A 22,391-nucleotide genomic window follows, 5' to 3' on the forward strand; every position below is an offset into this window, starting at 1 on the left:
TCGTTGACAGGGCCGGCTCTTCTTCCAGTACCCAGAGTACCATTGGCCAATCGTGCTCACACTGCGATGCAGGAATGCGGACGCCGCCGGCCCCTATTGGCCAGACCCTCGGTAACGCATTTCTTGGACACCGGACGATTGCCTGCATTCTGAACAGAAAACACGAGACTTGGCTCTGTGTTAATGTTGCACGACACGAAAAAGCCAACGCCCAACCTGAACATCCAGCCTTGTACGCAATCGTGGAATGTTTCTCCGCAGTGTTCAATTTTGGCACCAGCCCTGTCTTTGAAACAAAGCAATCAACTCGCCGGCCAATCCATGCCTACACTCCAGTCCCGTCGTTTCACAATCCACAGGGAACTCCAACAAAGACCACCGACTCATCACTAACTCTTTGATCCACTTAAAAGGTGGGATTGATGGGACGGTTCCTGGGCATGACTGGGTGCCGTTGGATGTGACACGGGTGTACTGCGTTACGGTATTATTTACCATCGTAACTACGCGTAATTGTGGTCCCTGTGCCTGAGATCGGGCAGCGGGAGGTGGGGTCCGGCTTCCACCGACCTCCCTACACGTACATTCATCGATTCGATCCATTCAAGCATCCCATTCCCGTTTCGCACCCACATCGTTCCCAGTGCCCAATACAGCCACATATTGCATGTATCTCTAGAGACAGCATGGAGTAACTGAATACCCGCAGGTGTTTCCACCACTCTGCGACCCCAGCCTGTCAACTATCAACTAAGACTCTGACGTCATGCAACAAGCATCAAGTCCGACCTCTGGACACTCGATGCTCCAGGTGCCGGCTGCTGCTGCCAACGGCGCCCGGTGGCCGCCCAATGCGCCAACGCCGTCGGCCAACGGCCTCGGGAGCCCCCCCTATCCACTGCGGGGCTTGCATGATCCCCGGGCATCGTCGACACATTCGTTGGTGCCCTCGATGGATGGCGAGGCGGCCGAGAACAGGCGCAGACTACTTATCATCTACATCCATGGCTTCATGGGCAACAATTCGTCGTTCCGCTCCTTTCCCGCCCATGTGCACAGCTTCCTGAAGGCTCTTCTCGCCGAGACTCACGTCGTCCACACTAAGATCTATCCTCGGTACAAAACATACAAGTCCATCGACGTAGCCCGTGACAACTTCAGCGCTTGGTTGGCGCCCCATGAATCCCCAACAACTGATATTATACTGGTAGGCCACTCGATGGGTGGCCTTCTGGCTGCCGACGTCGTTTTACTGGTACGTTCGTTTGCCCCTGGCCGTGTGGGCGGCGAGCCCCTGGACGAGGCGTGCGGAACAAGCTGACCTGCAACCTCCAGCCAAGCCAAAACCCAACCGCCGCATCATCTCCCTTCCGCCACCGGATCTTGGGAACCATCTCGCTCGATGCTCCCCTGCTCGGTCTCCATCCGGGCATTGTAGTTTCAGGCATCGCCAGTCTCTTCCGGCCGGCCCCGAGCCCGCTAGGGGCAGACGACATCCAAAATGAAGACACAACACCAGGGCAACCAGGCTCACTCTCGCCGGACCCTTCCATTTACGCCGAAGTCTCGCCTCCGCCGGGGATCCACTCCCCTATTCTCCGGCCATCACCTTCTAGCTCGACCGTGAACACCCCTCGCCCCGATCCCTACTTCAACCCCTCGTTTTTCAACGATATTGCGTTCGAAGACCGCGGCTGGACCAAGAACATTGCCAACTTTGTCCGGAAACACAAAGATGAGAACCTGGTCTATGCCGCTGCGAATCACATCATGTCCCATCTCGAATTTGGCGGATGCCTAGCCGACTACCCTGCGCTGCGGGCGAGGTACGAGCGGCTGAGGAGATTGGAAGATGTCGACGAACTGTATCAGCCAGGAGTCGGGCAAAGGCTCGTACGCGTCCGTTTCGTAAATTACTACACAATCTCAACTGGCGCCATCAAGAAATCCAGGCCAGGGTCGCCAAACTCATATCCGAGCCACCCAGACGCACGAAGGGACGCCGGCAGGAGATCGTTCGACATTGACTCGCATCTGTCAACCCCAAGGATATCAGTTGAGGACCACGATAGACCGCGGCCGGAGAGTATGCAGATTCTTGAGCCCTTGCCGGAGCCCACCGAGCCGGTTACCACTACGCAGCCCCCGAGAGACGCCTCAGAAACAACGCCCGCGCCTGAAGTCGAACATCTACACGACAACCCCACAGACCAAGATCTCCAACACCTCCCTACAATTCCACACCTTCCTACAATCCCCGACCTTCCCTCCCCGCCCGATCCTCCGGACCTAGACTCGTATCAGGACAAAGAATCCCGCAAACTAGCCGAGAAGACCTTCAAGCGCGACCTGAAAGCTTATAACCAAGCTGTTAAGTCCCGGGAAAAGGCTATTAAAGCACGCCAGAAGGCTCTCGACAAGCAGCATCGCAAGGCCATCAAGGACGCTACCAAACGCGAGAAGACGGAGCAGAGCAACAAGCTGCACAAGTCCCCTCCTCCTCCCTCCGAAGAGGACGTGGACGGAGAGGGTCAAGCCCACCACGAACGAGCAGGGCCGGGGCTGGGCCTACAGGACGATGAGGGCCCGAAAAAGAAACGCCGCCGCAAGTTCTGCATGCTCCCCAGCGGTAGCCAGTCCGACCCGACCTGGGTAGAGGTCTACATGGAGGGCGTGGACGAGGTTGGCGCTCACTGCGGGCTGTTCCTGTCCGGCGCGCCACACTACGAGAGGCTGGTGGGCGATGTCGGAGAGCGGATCGCGCTGTGGGCGTGGGAGGACGCGTCTAGGAGGGCGATCATGAACGGCCTGTGATGACGTAAAGGAATATAAAGTGAGAGGGTGTATGTGTGTATAGCTTGCCGGCTCTCCGGTTAGCTGGCTAGTTGTTGGTGATTTGCAAACCGATGGACGGATGGATAGAGGCATGGAGACCGGGTCGATACGATACGCCCTTGATTGCCTCCTTGATTTTAACCCCTAGAACGAGGCTGTACCGGTCCTTACCCGACCTACTCACCTAAAGTATAACTGCCACTACGATGCTCAGATGCGGCGGAGTGAAGAAGGGGTATTTCTTAAGTATGAATGTAATGTAATGTGTATTGCATACGTGCCGAATTGGGTATGTCAATTGAGCGTTTTCTTCGATTGTTATGATACAATACGTGTGACACCCCCCCAGGCCCCGGTGAGATAAATCAGACCACCCGTGCTGGGACATAACCGGTGGGAGGATCGGGTATGACGAAAAGACACCGCCAGTTGCATGTATTGGTGCATGGGATTATGAGACGAATGCACGGGCGCGACTTGATATGAAGGATCATCCATTGTTTATTTGACGGCGGTCCGGCCGGGCTGGATGGTTGACATCAACCAAGAACGGAGCATCTTATCAAGGAGGACGTGGGATGCGGTCATCTGCTGGGCCACCGACGAGTCTGGCCCTCACAATTTAGACGGACACGCCCTAAGCAATATCACGTTCCTCCCCCTTTCGCAGCGTTACTCAAGGCCCAATCTAGACACCCGTGCCACTTAGGAGACAGACAATTATCGGACGGGAGAACGTATCGACACAGATATCGGGACAGGACGGAAGCAAACGGCCCCGTGTTCTTTTTGTCCGCTGTTCATTATCCGTAGTATTTAGCTGTCCATCTAACCGGCCCTCCGCTCAGCTCAATCCATCAAAAGTCCCCCGGAGTTCAATCATCAAAGACCATAATGCTAAGGCGGCTAAGCACCCTCCATCCATCCAGATGTCATAATCACATCCGTTGTCATTTGTCATGGCCCAATTCGCTTGCCCCGGAATCAGGGTCTCACTCAATATCACCAAAACCTCCTTTTTCCCAAGCGCGTAACAAGACCCAGATGTCTCCCTCTCGACGGCCAGGACGACGTGACGCCCGGTTCCAAAGAAGTGCAAATAAAAGCGAGCCAAAGTCGTTCAGCACGGCTGGTTCTCTCACCGTGAAGAAGAATAAGAAGATAAAAAGCCAAACCTCCAACGCCATGCTGAATGTTGATCAAAATGCAAGGATATAGCACTGCCCTCCATAGCTGCCTAGTGCTGTACAAGTCAAAAGGCTAGCTGGTTGGCAGGAAGGGGGTCGACCGTTCGCTCTGCAGTACGCTGAAACGAGAGAAAGCACTCCCGTAGAGGTATTGCGCATCGAGTCCACAATCCCCCATTGCCTTCCCCGTTTCCTCTATGCGCTTGAACCCGCCGGCGTCTCTGCGCCCCTTTCCCCTCAAAAAGCCCCAAACTCTCTGACCGTCTTCCGTCTCGGTTGTTGCCTTTCTCCCAAACTTGACACGCCATGCAGGACAAAACGAATTGCGGCGAGAGTTGTTCTGCGGTGCTGGCTTTGTGTGAGAAAAAAATGTCAGGCCAACCGGGCCACCAGGTATCACCCTGAACACTGGTCAGGAGGCTTTTCCCCTCCAGTGCGCTGCCGACGGGGTCTGCCTCTTGCCCTCTTGGGCGGCGGCGCGGCAGACTCGCACATGGTACGGTTCGGCTCGGCAGCACTGGTCGACTCCTATGTCCCAGTGATGCCAGCACCATAGGCCGGTTGCCGGGCCTGGGCGTACGACTGATTCGCCGGATGGGTCTATTTCGCGTCAGCAAAGGTCTCTCATCAGACAAGATCGTAGCCGTTGATGAGCACCTTTTTTCTTCGCTTCTGGCCAGAGACCATCTCGCCCTCCCCAGTCGAGTAGCCGGTCTCTGCGCCGAGGTCATCATCCGGGAAACCCTCGCCGTAGCCCTCGAAGCTGCTGTCACCGTAGCTCCGTTTCTTGATGTTGCGCTTGGATCTGGCCGCATCCTGTGCGACCGGAGTGCCGACTTTGGCCCGCTGCATGACTTGCAGACCAGCAGTGGCCAGCGGGGTGCTGGGCGCTGTAGGTCTCGCCGATGATGTCTGCTTGTCGCCTTTTCCGGGGCCGAGATCGCCCAACACTGAGCTATCCCACAGGGTCTTGGGCACGAAGCCCTTGCCCATGGTCGTGGCCCTCGAGAGTTTCTGCTTCACCTCGCTGTGGAAGCCGTGGCGGATATCCTTGCCTCGCAAGAACTGAGCGTCCCACACATCATCAGGGCACTTCACGAGCCCTAGGATCCCGTCCTGCCGCATAGCGTCCTGCTTGACCGAGTCGAAGTGGCCCTGCACGCCGAGCTTCTTGATGTGGCCTTTGTAGGTCTTCCTAATCGCATTCTTCTCGCCGTTGGGAAGCACGCGGGCGACTTCGGCAGCGATCCCGGTCAGGCCATACATCTCAAAGAGGTCGTCCGACACATTAGGTCGAGGCAGAGGACGCGCTGCAAAACCAAAAAAAAGCGTTAACAAGTCTCTGCACGGAAACAAAGAGGAAGTTGTCCGTTTCTAGCTCCCGCACCACGCCACCAAGAAGAGCGCGGCGGGAGATATGCGCCACGAGGGAAGCGACGCGGCAGCAGGAACTACCAATACGGATGGTGCTTTGAACACATTGAAGGGAGCCTTACGAGTTCTGCAAAGGAGGTATTTCGCGCCCACATCCAAGTGAAGGTCGTCAATACCAAGTTTGCGGCCCTCGACGTCGACTTTCTTCTGCTCTCTGTCGCCAGTATCGTCGATTCCTCGCTTGCGCTTGTGCGGGGAGTCCTCTCCCATGACGATATCCTGAGCCATATCCGACGGGAGCGAGCTTCCGTTGACGCTGTGGGCGGGAGTCGGCAGCGTGGTCGTGGTCGATACCATGGAGCCGGTCATGCTCATCATCAGGTCGCTCGTGCTGGGAGAGAACTGGGAGGGGCTTTGCGGGGTCTGAGGGTGGAAGGACATGATGGATCGAGGATTGCGAGAATGAGGTGGTGTCGGGTGCCGGGGTGGGTGAGAAAATCTTGGCGCGACCGGTCGCCCGCTGCAAGTGGCGACGGCGGACAAAGAAAACCTGTTGAGGCAGCCGCCCGGAGCCGGCGCCGAAAGGGGAAAAAAAAAAAAAAAAAAAAAAAAAAAGAAAAGAAAAATCGGCGATTTGGATGTCGACGCGGACTCGCTCTGCGCGGCGTATACGGGGCGATGCGGGCAGTCGGAGAGGGGAGGAGGTTGTTGTGTAGCGAGTCGCGCGAAAGCGCCGACGACGGCAATCACAGAACCTCCAATCCACCAACGCTCCTCCTGCAGACGGCGGGCGACGAAAATTCTAATCCAGAGGCTGCTACGGATAGGCGGGCGGGTCTGGGAAACGCTGAATCGATGTCCGCGCGGGTCGCTGGCCTGGGAGCGGCGCTGGGCGATTGAACGGGCGTTGGGCGGTAGGCGGTTTGTCGATGATGATGGGGTGAGGTGACGGGACCTGACTGGGGAAGAGGAGGCGCAACTTCAACCGCCCTTCCGCTTCGTTCCTTGGGGCCGGACGGTGTCGTACAGTGCGGAATTCTCTTGCTGCCCACGGGCCCACCTCCCTCGACTGGCCGTGTGACAACCAATCGGGTTTGCGCTTGCTGCCCTGGCCTTTTCCATTTTTCTTTTTACGGCCCGCAGCCCGGCGCACGCCAAAACAGCATGAATATGGCTCAGATGATGTGGGCTTCATTTGGTTCTACGTGCCATGATCAATTGCTTTAGGAATATAGTAATGCTAGAGCTCCCCTCGGTTTTCGCGGAAGGGACTGGGATACGACGCGCCCGGAGCCACACTGTTCAGGCCCATCGCCTGGCGGTTGGCTTCGCTTGGCCCTGGACCAGGCAACTGGCGGGCTGTGGGGCTGGCGCTCGATCGCAAAGCCTCACCGTCCCAGGTCACCGGGTTGGATCGCCTTTGCAGGGCATTTCAATGTTAGCGAGACGTCATGGCCAACTGTTTCCGTCTCAGAGGCATCGTTGCTTTGCGATCTTTTAAGAAAAAAAAAAAAAAAAAAAGAGAAACTTCCAAGGGAGATGGCAGTCTGGCTGTCAAATCATCAATTTGCCAGGACTTAGGACTGGAAATTGAGCACGTAAATGACAATATCGCTCCCCGGTTGCAAAGGAAAGCCTGGTAAAACAGTTTGGCGCCGGAAATCATGAATCCAAGAGACAGCGCAAGTCCTTCAGCCGAGTCTGACACGTTGTGCGACCAGCTGACCACCCCGATTGACTCATTGGGCGACCGAAGACGCAGGCCCAATCCTCCCACTCCCAACGCAAGCACAGCCAAAACCAGCACTTCCTCCGGCACCATCGATTGGCCTCGACCCGAAATGTCGAAATGAAATTGTCCCCGTCAGCCAACCCAAGCAATGCATCCCATCATGAGATGACCCCAAAGCTGCACCCATCCTTCCTCGCCACGCCCGACAAGCAAGCGTTGGCAACGAAAGACAGTAAAGCGTCTCAAGCGAGAAAGTTCCAAAAATTCCCCAGCCAGCCTCGGCCAACTGGGAGCGGTCAGGTTGTAGTTTTCAACTAGCAAAAACGTGATCTCGGACGAATCCTCACTGATACACGTAAAACCCCTGCACCGGGATGGGAAAAGAAGAAGAGAAAAGGAGCAAGATCTGAGGACGGGGCAGGAGAAATTTATAGTCTCACATTGGTGGTCTGTGCACATCTGCAAATCCTGCAGTTTCGGTCATGTGGGGCAAGGCTGGGTGTGACTCCGCTGGCAGGAGGAGCAAGCTGTTGCTTTTTGCTAGCAAGACTCTTGCCCAGAGCACGCAACCAGGCTGAGTCAATCCGTGTGCACCGTCGTCCTTGTAACCTTTGTACCTTTGAACCTTCTTCCTCATGTCTCAAGAAGCCTCAAGGTCACATCTGTGGGATCCTGCCTACAAGCACCTCAGACAAAGCCAACCATATATGGCATACAAGGTTACAGGTTATAGTACAATAAAATCGGATTGCCCACTTCCCTCATCACGGGACTAGTACCTGCCCCAACGACGGGCCCTTCTTCGTCTGTCGTAATCCGATCCGCGTAACTAGGTCGCTCTGGTGCATCTTAATCATCTCCCTCAGCGCGTTCCGCTCAATGACAATCCTGCCCGTCTCCAGCAGGTCCTTGACGTCCACGTCTGCCAGCTCCAGCGCCCTGCCGTTCTCCCCCGCAATCTCCATGCCTGTGAACAGGTTCGGTCGTCTGTCACCGGTAATAAACGTGGTCCGGCCGTTGCTCTTGTCCCATTGCAGCGCCGTCATCAGCTCGCCCACATACTTGCGGACGAAGCTGTCCTCAAGCTCGCGGCCGAGCGCACCCGCCTCGGCCAGTTGGAGGAAGTCGTCGGGCAGCGGCAGCTCCAGCCCGTCCTCGGTTACAATCAGCTCGCCGCGGCGGTACCGATACGACAGCGCGGTGCGCCACGCCAGATCGTAGACCTTGCGGTTGAGTCTGGTGCTGAAGTCGCGCGGCTTGGGACCGAACGACTTGCCACCGCCGCGCATCAACGGAGACTGCCGCGAGCCACGGCGGGCGCGACCCGTGCCTTTTTGCGGGCCCATCTTGCGGTGCGAGCCGGCCACCTCCCAGCGCGTCTTGGATGAGGCAGTTCCCTGCCGCGTCTTGTCACCCTCGTAGACGACCGCCAGATGGAGAATGTCGCGGCGGAGGGGGAGGTGCAGGTGCTTGGTCGACCATGACTCGAGGGAGCGCGGCTCGAGCGAAGGGAAGGAGTAGATGGTGAGGGGAACAGACGTGACTGCAACGGCTGTTAGCGGCCCGGACGCTGTAATAAGGAAGGCTACCGCTAACTGGAAGCTGCGGCGGACGTACCCGGCTCCCAGGCCTCGGTGACTGATCTCGTGATGTCCGGGAGCGGCGCTTCGGTTGCCATTGATCGCCTACACACCAGAGGAGCTTGTCGGACCTGATGTACACCGCGATTATTAGTTAAAACGCTCGAGAGCCACATCAATAAAGTCCACGAAAAGGGGACACGAACCGACAGTGTCCTGCATGGCGGCGCTACCAGACCGAGCCCTCTGAAGGCCTCGCAGAGGCTCTTCAGCCCCTTGCCAGCCATGGCGGTGTGTCGCGCAGCAATTGCAATTTGCGCTATGCTGCGATCGGATCTTAGTCGAATCCGCCCGCTATCTGCCTGTCTGTCACGAAAATACCATTCCCCATACGCGGGAAGGGGAGCTTGCGGTTGCTGGTCGTGATCCTGAGAAAAAAGATCCCGAGTCCCGGCGCACAGACGGCGCTAGTAGCGGAGCTTGCCGGTCCCTGGTGCACGGGTCCACGAAATTTTGTCAGCGCCTTTCTGGTCTGCAGCTTCTCAATTGCTGGATTGAGAGAGAGCGTGCTCCGATTCTCGACGCCATCTCCCTCCCTCGGCCCGCCGCACGCCGCCATGTCGAGGCCCCAGCAGGTTGCGCGGCCGATCGTGCGGTCGCTCCGGCAAGCAACCAGTAGCACGGCAACATACCAGGCCCGGCCAATTGCCATCCGACAGTTCTCGTCTACGCCGATTCGCAAGGATGAAACGACGACATCAACCCCGGTAGGGCCTGGTGCCGGGATCCAGAGGCTCGCCGATGATGCTACGCTCCTCGGCCAGAAGAAGCCCGTGCCGGCCATCTCGACAATCAAGGAAGGCACCGAGGAACAGCTCGCCCAGTTCCTGTCACCACAGCTAGGCCCACGGAGAAGACGAGCCGCGCTGGCCACGACGGGCAACATCCCTTTCGAGTTGATGCCTTACCAATGCTTTCAGGAGGCACGCAAGATCCTGGCCCAGGACCGCGAGGAGAAGATAGCAAAGATTGTTGCCACGACACAGAAGATCAAGCGTCTCGCGGCCACCGACGCAGGCATCTACAGCGGGGGCGAGGCCTACAAGCAGAGGCGTATCGCAAGCCTGCGGTCGTACATCAAGGAGCTCAAGATCCTTGCAGACATCAACGATCCGTTAGTGAAGCGGCGGTTTGAAGATGGCCAGGGTACCTAACCGGAAAGAAGCCCGCACTTTCCGTGAATCCCACACTAACTCGCTCGCCAGGCGACATGAACAAGCCCATCTACCGGTACTTGGCCCACCGCAAATGGTGTTCCATGGAACGCAAGATCATCATGCAGCGCATCAGCCAGTTCCACATCGTGCCCGACCTCCTCCCCAAGTTCGAGCCCACCGTAGACGTTCAGATGAAGTTCCGCGGCTACAAGTGCCCCCCCGGCGCCATCCTCAAGAGCTGCATCACCGAGACGGCCCCGACGCTGCGCATGCAGGTCTTTGACGAGGGCGAGCGCATGTTCACTGTCGTCGTCATGGACTCGGACGTGCCCGATCCCGCGACCGAGTCGTTCAGTCGCCGCCTACATTTCATGGTGGCCAACATCCCGTGGGACCCGACAAAGACCACTCTCCAGCTCCACCGGCACTGCGCTGACAACGCTTCGTCTGCCTACCCTATCGGTCCGGAACTCGGCGCGCTCGCCGTTCCCTGGCTGCCCGCCTTCGCGCAAAAGGGCTCCCCCTACCACCGCCTCAGTCTCTTCGTCCTGCAGCAGAAAGCGGGCGAGACGCTCGACGCGGCCAAGCTCAAGGAGATATACGACGGCCAGGGCCGCGAGGGCTTCAGCCTGAAGAGCTTCCGGGACAAGTTTGAGTTGAAGCCCGTCGGGTTCAACATGTTCCGGACTGTGTGGGACGAGAGCACGGCCGACCTCATGGCCCGCCACGGCATCCCCGGCGCCGACATCGAGTTCAAGCAGAAGCGCGTCGTCTCGCTCAAGGGGCCGCGCAAGGCCCGCGGCTGGGAAGCCAAGCGGCAGTCGCCAAAGTACCGTCACTTGTGGAAGTACACGAAGCGGATCAAGGGGATCAAGTTTTAGGGCCGAGGCTCTTGGTCCAGAGGCTAAAGGAGGCGATCATATGTACTTGTATCATAGGAATGTACCAGATATGCTTAGAAATGCATCGGGGTTGTGTAACCCCGGCAGCGTCAAGGCACGTTCCACTTTGCGAACTCGTCGGATGAAGATGGGAGAAAATGATGCATATCACTGTCTAATCCTCTTGCGACTAATTTCTATCCCGGCCCGTACACGGCTAGATGTATGCTCTACTTTTCCTTACTCCCCGATCCAAGACCAGGCCTCCTCACGTACGCCTTGTACATGATTGACACTGTTGATGCCCGCCTCTCTACCTGCTGCCGCTGTTGCCGCGGTAATGACAGCCTATGCTCACAGTCTCCAACTCGCCGAATCGTCGGAATAAATAGGCCGCCTCTTCCCTTCTCAACTAGGTAGCCACAGCCAACCTCAAAAGCAAGGTCTCAGATTAATTCTCCGCCTCCGGGAAGTCCCATAGTAGCACCCGACTCCGGCCCATCCCCTTCCGCCGTTTCCGCCCGCCTCCGCCACATCACACACTCCTTCTCCATCTCAGCCACCTTCTCCCCCAGTCTAACACCGGCGTCATCGGCGGCATCGGCACGCCGCCTGATGTCTCCCAGATCCTGACGTAGCCGCGCAACTTCGTCCGTCTTCAATTCCAGCTGGTGTTTGAGTTTGCGTGTTTCCGCGCTCAGCGCGTGGATGATCCTCCTTGCTGAGACGGCAGTGGGGGTTGGGTCGCGCCGATTTCGTTGGTGGCGGCGTCTTGATATCACCGCTGAGTAGGATCTTGGTGATGAAGATGGCTTTGCTAGGAATGGGGGTGGTGGTGACGACTCGAGGGAAGGAGTCCCGGGCATAGAGGTCGGTGACGGGAGCCAAGCTGGGGAGGCGGAGGGAGGTTGTCCCGATCTCAGGATTGCGAGTCGTGGCGCGCTTGTCCCATGATGGTTCGCACGGCAGAGTTGAGTTGTTGATTGTTGCTGGAGTACCTTGATGGCTGGAGGGGCTCGATCTGTCGGTTCTGCTCCCTGCTTTGTAGCCCTTGCCTTTAGAGGCGGATGACCTGCAATCAAATCCCCAGATGAAAATGCTGTCTTCTCCGCCCCTATCAGTGTCATCGGTCGGGTACACAGCTGTAGAGTCGTCGACTCTTCCCTCTGCGATGAAACGGCGATACTATGCCCAGTGCTTGGTCTTTCCAAGGATATTCTCCCCACAAACCCTGCTACTTCCGATACGGTGTTCCCTGCTTTGGTGGCAAGGCCCTGCCATACGGTATCTCCCGACTTGAGTAAAGGATGACTTCTGACCATCCGCAACCATGTGTGTCGTATACATGAAGTTGAGCCTGGTCGTGAACCTGATTGGGGTTCGGGAGCTGATTCTGTTGGAGCGTTTGGGGTGTACTGTGATAACATACCGTTCGTCTTGAGATGGGCTTGCTTGCTCCTTTCTTGGGGAGTAGTTGGGACAACAACTGTTTCATTTGAAACGCTTTCGAACATGGCTGCCAATGCTCTGACGGCGGTGCCGGTTGGGTTCAGGGACCTTAGCTGGGAATGAGGAAATTGTGTGGGCTGCGGTTGCTTCCTGGGATTAACTGGGTGGGCTGTATGGCACGCTCCTTCACCGTTGCTCTGAGAGACTTTGTCTAGTATTGTTTTCTGGATCCAAGGGATATCCGCCCCATAACAGCCTTCGTCGGCCACGGGCGATACCGGCCCGTGCCGGCGCAGGCAGACAGAAAACCTTGTCGAGATTTCCTGACCCAAGGATGCCGTTCTACTTCTATTCTGAGGTATAGAAGAACGAAACGGGCTTTCGTCATCTGCGGAAGATGCGGGCTGATCTAGTGAGTCCCGGTTTGGCGATTGTGAGCGTCTCGCCCGGACTATATCGCCCGTATCACCCCCGAGCGGCTTGCTTTCAACCTTCCCTGGCTTTGAGGCCCTCGTAGGCACTTGCACGACCGCGCTTGGTACCGACTGGGTCATTCTCTCAGTTTGAGCGCGTGGCTTGTCACTTTCTCCCGGATTGTCATTGGCGGCACCCAGCGCTATCTCCACGTTGTGTGACCATGTTTTTGAAGAGTCGATGTCGGGGCTCCATTCTGTCTCTTCCGGCTCGACGAGACAGTACTCAATTCCCATATGACACGGTAAGTCTGGCGCTGTTGTCCGAGAAAGGAAGCTTCCCTCGCCGAGCGTTCCCAGCTGAACCTGATGCCTCAGCCGCTGTTCAAACATAGCTGTGTCCTTACCAGTTGTCTCACTCAAGCCCTGTTCCGTGAGAGATAACAAAATCGGCGGCAAATTTGTGCCCGCGCAGCTGAACGGCAGTCGCGTAGCCCTTGGCCGTCGTGGCTGGATGACGGATGGGTTGTGGGTATTTGGTTGTCGGTCTATCTCTCCACTGATATTTCTCTCTTTCGTTCAGGTCAGCTTGTCCCAAGCCCACGAGTCTTAAGGAGCCTTACGAGCTTTAAGACTGGGGCTTGGGGGGGGGTTGGATCCCTATCCTGTCAGGTGGCCACGAGGCAGGCCGCATAATATCCCAATCCGCAGGTCTCCACATCAGAATCGAGTCGGAGGCAGACGGCCACAACGATGTCCCGACCGGTGGTTATTGTTCAAGCACTCCAAGGCTTCTCATTTGTTTAACAATATCCCGCCAGTGCGTAATGAGCATCTCGGCGATGTTGTCCACCATATGGACTTTGTCAACGGATAGAGTGCCTGAATGAACATCCTCCGGAATCTTACCCTTCCACCTCAGCTTCCATTTGTTAGGAGGGGGAGCGAGAAGTGGTGCTGATTCGGCGGTATCATTGGTGCCTCCCACCGTGCATGAATCGATATCGTCGCCAATTAGTAGGGGACCAAAGACGATTCCCAAGGCATTGTATCCCATCATATCAGGCATGAGGAGGGGCTTTTCATGTTTATCCTCCCGTGGCGCCGTCTCGACGGTGTGTCTGATGAGAGAGAGAAGGCCGAAAACCGCACAGATTAGCTCACGGCGGAGCTTGGATCCAATACTACCAACCGCTAGCGCGATCAATCTCGCCCTGAGCTCGGTGTCATCTGTCTCCGTCAGCTGATTGTGGATGGAGGCTAGCGCGTCGAACAGAGACCGGGAACCAAGGATGCCACCAGGAAGACCGGAAAGCAAGCGCTTAAAGGTCGAGGCGACATCATGGATCCCGGCTTTGATGTGAGCTGGCAGGTTTGGGCAACGGGTGGTGTTAGTAATCTCATCCGCATTTCCATCGGCGCAGTAATAGTTGTAGAGAGCGTTGACCACTCGGACCGACCCAGGTATTCGAAAGACTCCCCTGGCATCCGCACCTGTCATTTGTTAGCTTACCGTCTGAAGTATCAGCACGAGCTTCGACTCGGTGGCGACGGCATACCGTGTTGCACAAGATACTGTGCAGTGGCGCGAAAGCACGTAGGGAGGACGAGCGGGCCAACCGCATATTCTGAAGGCAGATACACCATGCTCTTGCCGCATAGCCGGACAAGGGACTGGAGATCTTCATCCCTGAGACTGTCCCTCTTCGCACCACTGATTAGATGCATTGCCAGATCGCTGACTCTGTGCCCGGTTTTGGCCTTCTTGTCTGGCCTCGTGGAGCTGGCATTGCCTGCGGTCGATTCGCGGCGTAAGAACTTGCGTATGAACCAATTCCCCCTTTGCTGAGAGGGATGGTTGACCGGTGACGGACTGTTATTATCGGGCACGAAGACGGGAATACCATGCTAATCCTGGTCAGCGGACTTCCCCATGGCAACGGCTAGAAAGAGGAGCACGAACCTCCCTTGCCAGCAGGTTATATTCCTGGACAAACTCTCCACGAACCCGGGTATTTCCGATGTCTGACGCATCAGCCATGTCCCCGGTGGACGAGGTCCAAATCGCACTGCCTCGATTCGGCTGCCCGTCCGGCCGTGGGGCGATAGGCTGGCTAATCGTTCCTGGGCGGGCAAGGCCTGTCGATGCTGTCTCGGATGAGAATACAGATGGAGTGTCCATCTCGGGCATCGCATGTCAATCGATCGTTGTGTCGTTTCCCTGAGCTGATATGATCGAGGCGTCGAAGGTAACTGCTGTAGATTGGTGTAGAGAGTAGGGGATGAGCGAGCAATTGATAGATAAAATATCTGGCCCGCCATGAATCACTGAAACAAGGGCCCATAGAAGTCCAGGCCTTGATCTAGCCCACCATAACACAACACATCACTTGTTTCGGCTCCCGGCTGTTGCTCCCTGCGCCGCTAACTGGCTTGCACAGACTAAGGATACCGAAGCCAGATGCCTTCCTCAGTTGACCAAAGGAAGACCTACTTAAGTGGCGCCACGCTTGAGGCGGCAGACCATTTTGGAAAGAAGTGAGCGGTTTGGAAAAAGGAGCTACAAGAGTCTCGCTTTCCAGCGTGCTATCTCACAAATCACGTCGATCATGACCGGTTGGCGCAGTCCATATTGTCGCATCTCTGTGATAACAGGAAGGCAAATCTATACCGTGGGATAAAGAACAATATGCAGCCATGGTATCCCTGGCCCGCATCCCGGCCCTGACGCCTTGCATATGCAAATTAACAATGAGGAAAAAAAAAAAAAGAACTAGCAAAGAAGAGCAGAGACCAAACCCAGCCGAGTGCCATTACCAACCACCGTCACGTCTGGGACACCGCGTTAGGCAGCGCGGATGTCATCGTCTTCTTCGCCAAAGAGGAGGACGTACTTGAGGATGTCGGAGAGCGAAATGATACCCTTGAGGCGGCTGTCGTCGTCGACCACGATCAGTCTGTGGACTCGTGACTTACGGATCGTGTCGAATATTGAGTCCAGCCGGTCATCTTCGCCGCATGTGTAGATGCCTGGAAAGTCGTCCGCACGCCTCGACAGGGCGTCGCCGATGGACGAGGTTAGCTCATCGTAGGCGCCTCCTTTGATGCAGGGGATGACGTCGACAGCCTCGAATACGTTCAACACTTTGCCTTCCTCATCGACGATCGGAACGGCCGAAATGTTGTGTCTGACCATGAGATGGATAGCTTCGAGGACAGAACTGTGCATCGTCGTCGTGGCCAAATTGGCATAGGTGCCGAGACCAATCTCCCTCACCGGCTTCTTGAGGAGCATTGTATGCTTCTCGTTGTTGACGGCGATAAACTTGAGGATACGGTACTGAGTGATGACGCTGACTACCATCTCACGGCCCGTCTCGTCATCGACATCGACCAGAGGGATTCTCCTTGCCCTGGTCTTGAGCATGCGCCTGCACGCCTCGTACAATGGTCGCATGGGGTGAAACCACACCGTCTCAAGCGGCTCGACCCCGATCGCCCGCTCAATGTCTGCGAACAAGAGTAGAGTTTAGCACCAACCCCCATCCAATGGTCAGGATTGGTGGATTAGGAGGCAACAGTGTTACCTACCTCTAAGACTGCTAAGGCGGAACTGGTCGACCTGGGCTATCTCGTCGGGGAACTGGCAGTAGTATTGGATCACGTTGATGTAGTCGGTACTGGTCAGTAAGCCGGCGAAGGTTGAGTTGCGCGAGTCCCAGAGCGGTGCTGAGACGATGCCTGCGCCGTCTCTTGATCAGCTCCTTGTTGCTAGCCTGAAAACCCCCATCCTTGGAAACGCACCATTCTGGATGAGGATGTTTAAGCTCTTCTTGATTAGGAGGTCATTGTCGAGTACGACGAGGCGAAACGACATTGGAAGCACATCGTAGCTGGTCCGAACCTTGAGGAACTCGCGGATCCCCCGCTATCGTTTACCACCAAGATGTTAGCTGTTGACTCGGCAGCAAGGCTCGGGACCCCGCATCACAGCCGCGCGCTGCCAGAAAACCCAGCGAAACAGCAGCGGCGGGGCTGGCCGCGGGCAGGCGTCCCGGCAAATGGAATGGGTAATCTGGCCTAGGGATGGGGATGCTCACCAGACCCTGCATCTGGTCCTTGTCCAAGGCACTTGGAGTCCTCTCCGACATTGTGCGACTGGCGGGCTTTGGGCGGAGGTACGATGAGGGGGTAACAAAGGGGAGCTCGTGACCAGGTCGCAGCGGCAGCTGCGCACTGCCATTATTTCCGCCCGCTGAGATGGAGGGAGAGGAGGCTGCGGGAGCGTTGCCGGGGCCGGGATTCGCCCTTTCGGGGGGAGCACGAGCGTCGTCCATTATCGCGATGGTGGAACACACATCGGGGAAGCTTCCCGTCCCAGGCTGTTTGCCAAATCAGCGGGCCGAGCTGAAGCGAGTTGCCGACCGGCAGGCAGAGACCAGAGGCGCAGGACAAAGCAGGGAAAAGGGAACCGGGGCGCAGCCAAACACCTTTGCAAGCCGTCCGGAAGATTCAGGGTCGCGCGTCACAATGCGAGCGACGTGAAGAAAGTTGGTTGCATCGGGCTGCGCGCCTGGAGATGCCCCGCTTCGTTCAGTGAAGAAGCCATGCTCCCCGGGGTTGTGGGTAATAATAAGGTGCGGCACTACCTACAGCAGGTAACGTACTGTATAGGACTTATAATTGTTAGGAACTTGGTGGATGCCGCGAGCCCCCGGCCTCTGTGGCCTCTGTGGCTTGACTGCGCGGCTACCGAAGCCTGGCCTGCGTACGCTGTTTCAAACCCCATGTCTGAGCGCAGGGGGTTTAGCGAAGTGAGTCTTTACGTACTGGACGTTTTCCAAGTATTTGGACAATGGAAACATATCTTTCTAAGTTCTCTCGAAAAGAGCTGTCTCAACCGGGAAGGTGCATTGAATCCGCTGGGACATAGGCTAGACGATGGCCGAATGAGCGATGACCACGAGACTTTAAGCAGGCTGACAAAATAATAAGCCTTAGAGAGATTACGAGAATTGCTTTGGTACATATGACGCCGGTCGGTCTTGTTTCTCTTCGTTTAGGAGGCTATTTACTGTGTTTGTACGAGAGGGGAGATCTGTGATATCCAGCAAGCCGCTTGAGGTCTTGCAGCTGAAGCCCGGAAAGGGCTAGAGACCCAGCAGCCTGGAGCTTTGGAATAAGCAGGCCTCACTCGTTTCGTCTGTCAAACAAGGAAAATAGAAAAGAGCAAAAGAATCTATGACCATATAACCTTTTTTTTCAACAAGCAGCTGATGTACGCTGAGGAATCCAGGGGAAAAAAAAATCCATGCAAAACTGCACTTAATACGGCACATGCCACGACTCATGTTGAACCACCCGTTGATCGGAAATGCGGATGGAACTGGGAGTAGGTGGGCCGGTATGTTTTGAACGACGCTAGGACAGCTTCGGCTTTTTAGCGAGGTCCTCTTAGCTGTGCTTGTATTACGGAGATCAAATATTCCAGCTGAAATTCCTTAACTATTTTAGATAGGTACCGTTCATTGTAAGTGTAGCTCCTCTTCCCCGAGCACGTGGCAGTTGACCAAGGAATGTGATGAGGTGTTCATGATCGATATTAACCTGGGTGTCTGGACTAAAGAACCGTGACGGCCAATGAGCGTAGGGATGACTTGGCCAACACCCGGTTGGTTGGCCTGTGGCCGGGTTCCGTTCCATACTGTATAGTAGCTAAGTGTAGTAGCCGTTACCGACTCCGTGCCTCCCAGCCATGGGTTGGTCGGTCAGCAGGAACACGCACGGACCAGCTCGACCCGGCCGGACAAGGCAGCTTCACAAGCATGGCAACCGCCTGCGCTTTCCTGCTGCCGTGCGTTGTGTTTGTCCTCCGATTCAGTCGAACCGCCCAACCCAAACAACCAAGTATCGACCCCGGGAGCCAGCGTTTACAAGCGCGGCAACACAATCGCTATTGGCGCTGCAAGACACTACCCGCTCGAGCATGTTTCTTTGATGCTTGCCGCTTCGCTCTGACGTTCTCGGGAACCTGGGTACCTGCTGCTAGCTTGAGCAAGTGCTCCCCAGCCATCGTCCGAATCACGAGCCAAACCCCAAACTCTATAAATCAAAGGCGCCCCGGAAGACTCCGACCCCGAGCCTCTCGCCGTCCTCTCATCAGCGGCCATGGGTGTCTGCAGCTCCTCGTGCTGCGGAGGTGCTGCTCGTGAATCCCTGCTTGCGTTCGTCCAGGCGCTGATAGGTTTAGGCAAATCCCGCGATGGCCTGTACGAGAACGTCCTCGCTGAGAACGAGCGGGAGGCTGTCGCCGACCTCCTGCAGTACCTTGAGAACGTTCGCTCAGCCCTCTACAATCTAGCAACTATCGACCGGCGCTGACATTGTCGTAGCGTGCAGAAACCGACTTTTTCTCGGGCGACCCGCTGCGAGCGCTGAGCACCCTCGTTTTCTCAGACAACATCGACCTGCAACGCAGTGCGAGCCTGACATTTGCCGAAATTACTGAGCGAGGTGCGTGCGCAAACATATTCATAAACCGAACCTTACACCTGGGTCTGGAGAAATCATCAACGTTTGGAATCCGGAAATGTGTTGATACTGATTACTGCGGACCTCGGCTAACGTTGCGCTTCCTAGATGTACGGGCGGTCGATCGCTATACCCTCGACCCGATCCTCTTCCTTCTCGAGAACTCGGATATTGAGGTACAAAGGGCAGCTAGTGCCGCGCTGGGGAACCTCGCTGTTAACAGTAGGACCCGCTGAACGGGCTTTCCCCAGGGAATTACCGCTAACCTCAGTACTAGCCGAGAACAAAGTGTTGATTGTCCAGCTCGGTGGACTACAACCCCTGATTCGGCAGATGATGTCACCAAATGTCGAGGTCCAGTGCAACGCCGTCGGATGCATCACCAATCTGGCAACACACGAAGATAACAAGGCGAAAATCGCACGGTCTGGAGCCCTCGGGCCCCTAACTCGGTTAGCCAAGTCAAAGGATATGAGAGTTCAAAGAAATGCCACGGGGGCGCTTCTCAACATGACGCATTCCGGTATGTGTTTGCAGGACAGGCTGTCAGCAACCCGCAGTTAACGAACATACAGATGAGAACCGGCAGCAGCTGGTAAATGCGGGCGCCATCCCTGTATTAGTCCAGCTTCTGTCTTCCTCCGATGTAGATGTGCAGTACTATTGCACAACTGCCTTGAGCAACATTGCGGTTGACGCTGCCAACAGGCGAAAGCTAGCCGAGACCGAGCCCCGGCTTGTTCAGTACTTGGTCAACCTGACGGAATCGTCCTCGCCTAAAGTCCAGTGCCAGGCCGCCTTAGCGCTCCGGAATCTCGCCTCTGACGAGAAGTATCAGCTCGAGATTGTCCAGGCCCACGGGCTTGGCCCGCTCCTCCGCCTACTTCGGTCTTCGTACCTCCCTCTCATCCTGTCCGCTGTAGCGTGCATTCGAAATATCTCTATCCACCCCCAGAACGAGTCCCCGATCATCGAAGCGGGATTCTTGAAACCTCTGGTCGATCTCCTCGGCTCAACGGATAACGAGGAAATCCAGTGCCACGCCATCTCGACGCTTCGTAATCTAGCAGCGAGTTCTGACCGCAACAAATCCCTTGTCCTTGAGGCCGGCGCAGTGCAGAAGTGCAAGCAGCTCGTTCTTGAGGTTCCTGTCACAGTGCAGTCAGAGATGACGGCTGCGATTGCCGTCCTCGCCCTGAGCGATGAGCTTAAGACACACCTCCTCGAGCTTGGGGTGTTCGAGGTCCTGATACCGCTCACCAAGTCTCAGAGCGTCGAGGTGCAGGGGAACAGTGCAGCTGCACTGGGCAATCTCTCCTCCAAAGGTAGGTTACCGTAAACGCCCTTGCCTGAAACCGCACGCTGACAATGATTAGTCGGGGACTACAGTATATTCGTCCAGAACTGGACGGAGCCCAGCGACGGTATCCACGGCTATCTCAGCAGATTCCTTGCGAGCGGCGATGCTACTTTCCAGCATATTGCGATTTGGACTTTGCTGCAGCTGCTCGAGTCGGAGGACAAGAAGCTCATTGGCCTTATTGGCAAATCGGACGACATCGTCGAGATGATCAAGCAGATTGCCAACCGGCAGATGGAGTCGGAGAACGAAGTCGAGGATGATGATGAGGGAGAAGTTGTCAACCTTGCCCAGCGCTGCTTGGAGTTACTGGGACAGGGTGCGGCGAAGAGCCATATAGAAGGCTAATGGTCCCTCCCTAGCTAAGTGAGGCCTGGGAGGCTAGCTTCATTTCGGCTCGTGCCATGTTTTGTTGTCGCTGGCTTCTTTTTGATTCCGCATAGGTCAGGCGTGGAGTTGGAGGCGTCAGTATTTTACCACACAAGGATTTCGGAAGTTAGCCGGCAAGGGTTCCGGGAGGGGTGTATATCGCAAGTGGGCATTGGAAGGGATCATGATCGTTCGGCGGTAGAGGCTATGGGCCGCGGTGTTCGACCGCAATTTCAGTTCTCTGTCTATGCTCTAAGATTTCCTTTGTATTCTGGCGCTGGATGAGTCAAGCGGGTTTCCCCAGCCAACCCAGTTTTTTTTTTTATCTGTACTGCAGAGGTGTTCTGCATTACGCTCTCCCAGCCATTCACATCGCCAGTCCCTGCATTGATGGGTCTAGCCTGCCCTAGAACGATGTAATTAGATATGGACCCAGACTCAACATCCATCATTCAAAGTGGGACTTACTCTTCCCGTTGATTGCAACGCCGACACCGAGGTTGACTTGTGTACTGTACAAGTGGAAATGATATCTCTATATAACTGGGGATTGACCGGGCCTCAAGTCTCGGGTGACTGGTCCGGTCTTTGCAAGGGATTGGTGATCCACTTGAACTCGGAGAACGGCCTGACCGTCGCAATGACCTTGCCCCTGATCAATGCCAGCGGCACGGGGCCGAAATACCTCGAGTCTCGTGACGCTATCAGATTGTCCCCTACAATCCAGCAATGGCCCTGCGGTACCTGTTTTTGTTTAATTTTTGGGCAACTGTGAGCACCTCCTCCTTCACGATCATTCCAACAACCACCACCACCACCACCACCACCACCACCACCACCACCACAACAACAACAACAACAAGATAAGACGTCTAAAAACTGCTCGATGCATACCTGAATCATGCTCCCCGTCCCCGTCGCGTTCTCGGGCGTGTCCATGAGCACGTAGTCGCCCGGCAGGCCCAGCACGCGCTTCACGCCCACCTCGTCGTTGATGGGGATGCTGTAGGCCACGATGTCGCCGACCGAGACGCCCCGGCCGAAGCGGTGCAGCTTGGAGACCAGCAGCCACTCGCCGAGCACCTGGAAGGTCGGGAGCATCGACGGCCCGGACGCCGGCGCCATGGACAGGCCGTACTCCCACAGCAGGTGGGCGAAGGCTACGAACTTGAGCGTGTTTGCTGCTAGCCGGAGCGGGTGGCCTATCCAGGATGGCGGGGGAGGTTGCTCCGAGCTGGTGTTGGGGTTGGGGGTTGAGTTGGAGTTGAAGTTGGAGTTGGAGGTGGACTTGGGCGGGTGAGACGGGGGTGTGGAAGGGGAGGGCGGTTTCCTATTGCTGCTGCTGCTGCTACCGCCGCTGCGCGGCCTCTGCTTGAAAAGGCCGCGCAGGAACATGAGACGGGGAAGGGAGGGCATTTGGCGCGTGGGGGCGGTTAGTGATTCATGATTGTGGTGGTTGTGGC

The 22,391-nt window shown here is 56.3% G+C and overlaps 8 protein-coding genes across 8 annotated transcripts; 3 read left to right on the forward strand and 5 right to left on the reverse strand.

Annotated features, from left to right (window-relative positions):
• Positions 1-766: 766 nt before the first annotated feature.
• On the forward strand, positions 767-2,814 carry MFIFM68171_04494 (uncharacterized protein; the record flags this gene model as incomplete). Its single annotated transcript, XM_071059914.1, has 2 exons — positions 767-1,255; positions 1,336-2,814. The coding sequence occupies 2 exons, from the start codon at positions 767-769 to the stop codon at positions 2,812-2,814; spliced, it is 1,968 nt and encodes a 655-aa protein (XP_070916015.1).
• A 1,736-nt stretch (positions 2,815-4,550) lies between these two features.
• ROX3 (RNA polymerase II holoenzyme/mediator subunit) lies at positions 4,551-5,837 on the reverse strand (the record flags this gene model as incomplete). Its single annotated transcript, XM_071059915.1, has 3 exons — positions 4,551-4,604; positions 4,656-5,332; positions 5,519-5,837. 3 exons carry the CDS (start codon positions 5,835-5,837, stop codon positions 4,551-4,553), a joined length of 1,050 nt encoding a protein of 349 aa, XP_070916016.1.
• A 2,055-nt stretch (positions 5,838-7,892) lies between these two features.
• On the reverse strand, positions 7,893-8,995 carry yml6 (mitochondrial 54S ribosomal protein uL4m; the record flags this gene model as incomplete). The annotated part of the gene is made up of 3 exons (XM_071059916.1): positions 7,893-8,671; positions 8,746-8,839; positions 8,915-8,995. The coding sequence occupies 3 exons, from the start codon at positions 8,993-8,995 to the stop codon at positions 7,893-7,895; spliced, it is 954 nt and encodes a 317-aa protein (XP_070916017.1).
• Positions 8,996-9,325: 330 nt separating this feature from the next.
• On the forward strand, positions 9,326-10,806 carry MRPL35 (mitochondrial 54S ribosomal protein YmL35; the record flags this gene model as incomplete). The annotated part of the gene is made up of 2 exons (XM_071059917.1): positions 9,326-9,914; positions 9,974-10,806. The coding sequence occupies 2 exons, from the start codon at positions 9,326-9,328 to the stop codon at positions 10,804-10,806; spliced, it is 1,422 nt and encodes a 473-aa protein (XP_070916018.1).
• Positions 10,807-13,437: 2,631 nt separating this feature from the next.
• MFIFM68171_04498 (uncharacterized protein) lies at positions 13,438-14,709 on the reverse strand (the record flags this gene model as incomplete). Its single annotated transcript, XM_071059918.1, has 3 exons — positions 13,438-14,162; positions 14,228-14,576; positions 14,632-14,709. 3 exons carry the CDS (start codon positions 14,707-14,709, stop codon positions 13,438-13,440), a joined length of 1,152 nt encoding a protein of 383 aa, XP_070916019.1.
• An 804-nt stretch (positions 14,710-15,513) lies between these two features.
• Positions 15,514-17,005, reverse strand: SNF4 (AMP-activated serine/threonine-protein kinase regulatory subunit; the record flags this gene model as incomplete). The annotated part of the gene is made up of 4 exons (XM_071059919.1): positions 15,514-16,178; positions 16,260-16,409; positions 16,473-16,596; positions 16,769-17,005. 4 exons carry the CDS (start codon positions 17,003-17,005, stop codon positions 15,514-15,516), a joined length of 1,176 nt encoding a protein of 391 aa, XP_070916020.1.
• A 1,831-nt stretch (positions 17,006-18,836) lies between these two features.
• On the forward strand, positions 18,837-20,907 carry VAC8 (Vacuolar protein 8; the record flags this gene model as incomplete). Its single annotated transcript, XM_071059920.1, has 7 exons — positions 18,837-18,867; positions 18,919-19,004; positions 19,061-19,181; positions 19,308-19,421; positions 19,471-19,722; positions 19,775-20,524; positions 20,576-20,907. The coding sequence occupies 7 exons, from the start codon at positions 18,837-18,839 to the stop codon at positions 20,905-20,907; spliced, it is 1,686 nt and encodes a 561-aa protein (XP_070916021.1).
• A 582-nt stretch (positions 20,908-21,489) lies between these two features.
• On the reverse strand, positions 21,490-22,344 carry MFIFM68171_04501 (Mitochondrial inner membrane protease subunit 1; the record flags this gene model as incomplete). Its single annotated transcript, XM_071059921.1, has 2 exons — positions 21,490-21,672; positions 21,823-22,344. The coding sequence occupies 2 exons, from the start codon at positions 22,342-22,344 to the stop codon at positions 21,490-21,492; spliced, it is 705 nt and encodes a 234-aa protein (XP_070916022.1).
• Between the last annotated feature and the right edge of the window lie 47 nt (positions 22,345-22,391).

The sequence above is a fragment of the Madurella fahalii genome, assembly GCF_045866475.1.
Source record: "Madurella fahalii IFM 68171 DNA, scaffold_2, whole genome shotgun sequence".
NCBI lineage: Eukaryota > Fungi > Ascomycota > Sordariomycetes > Sordariales > Madurella > Madurella fahalii.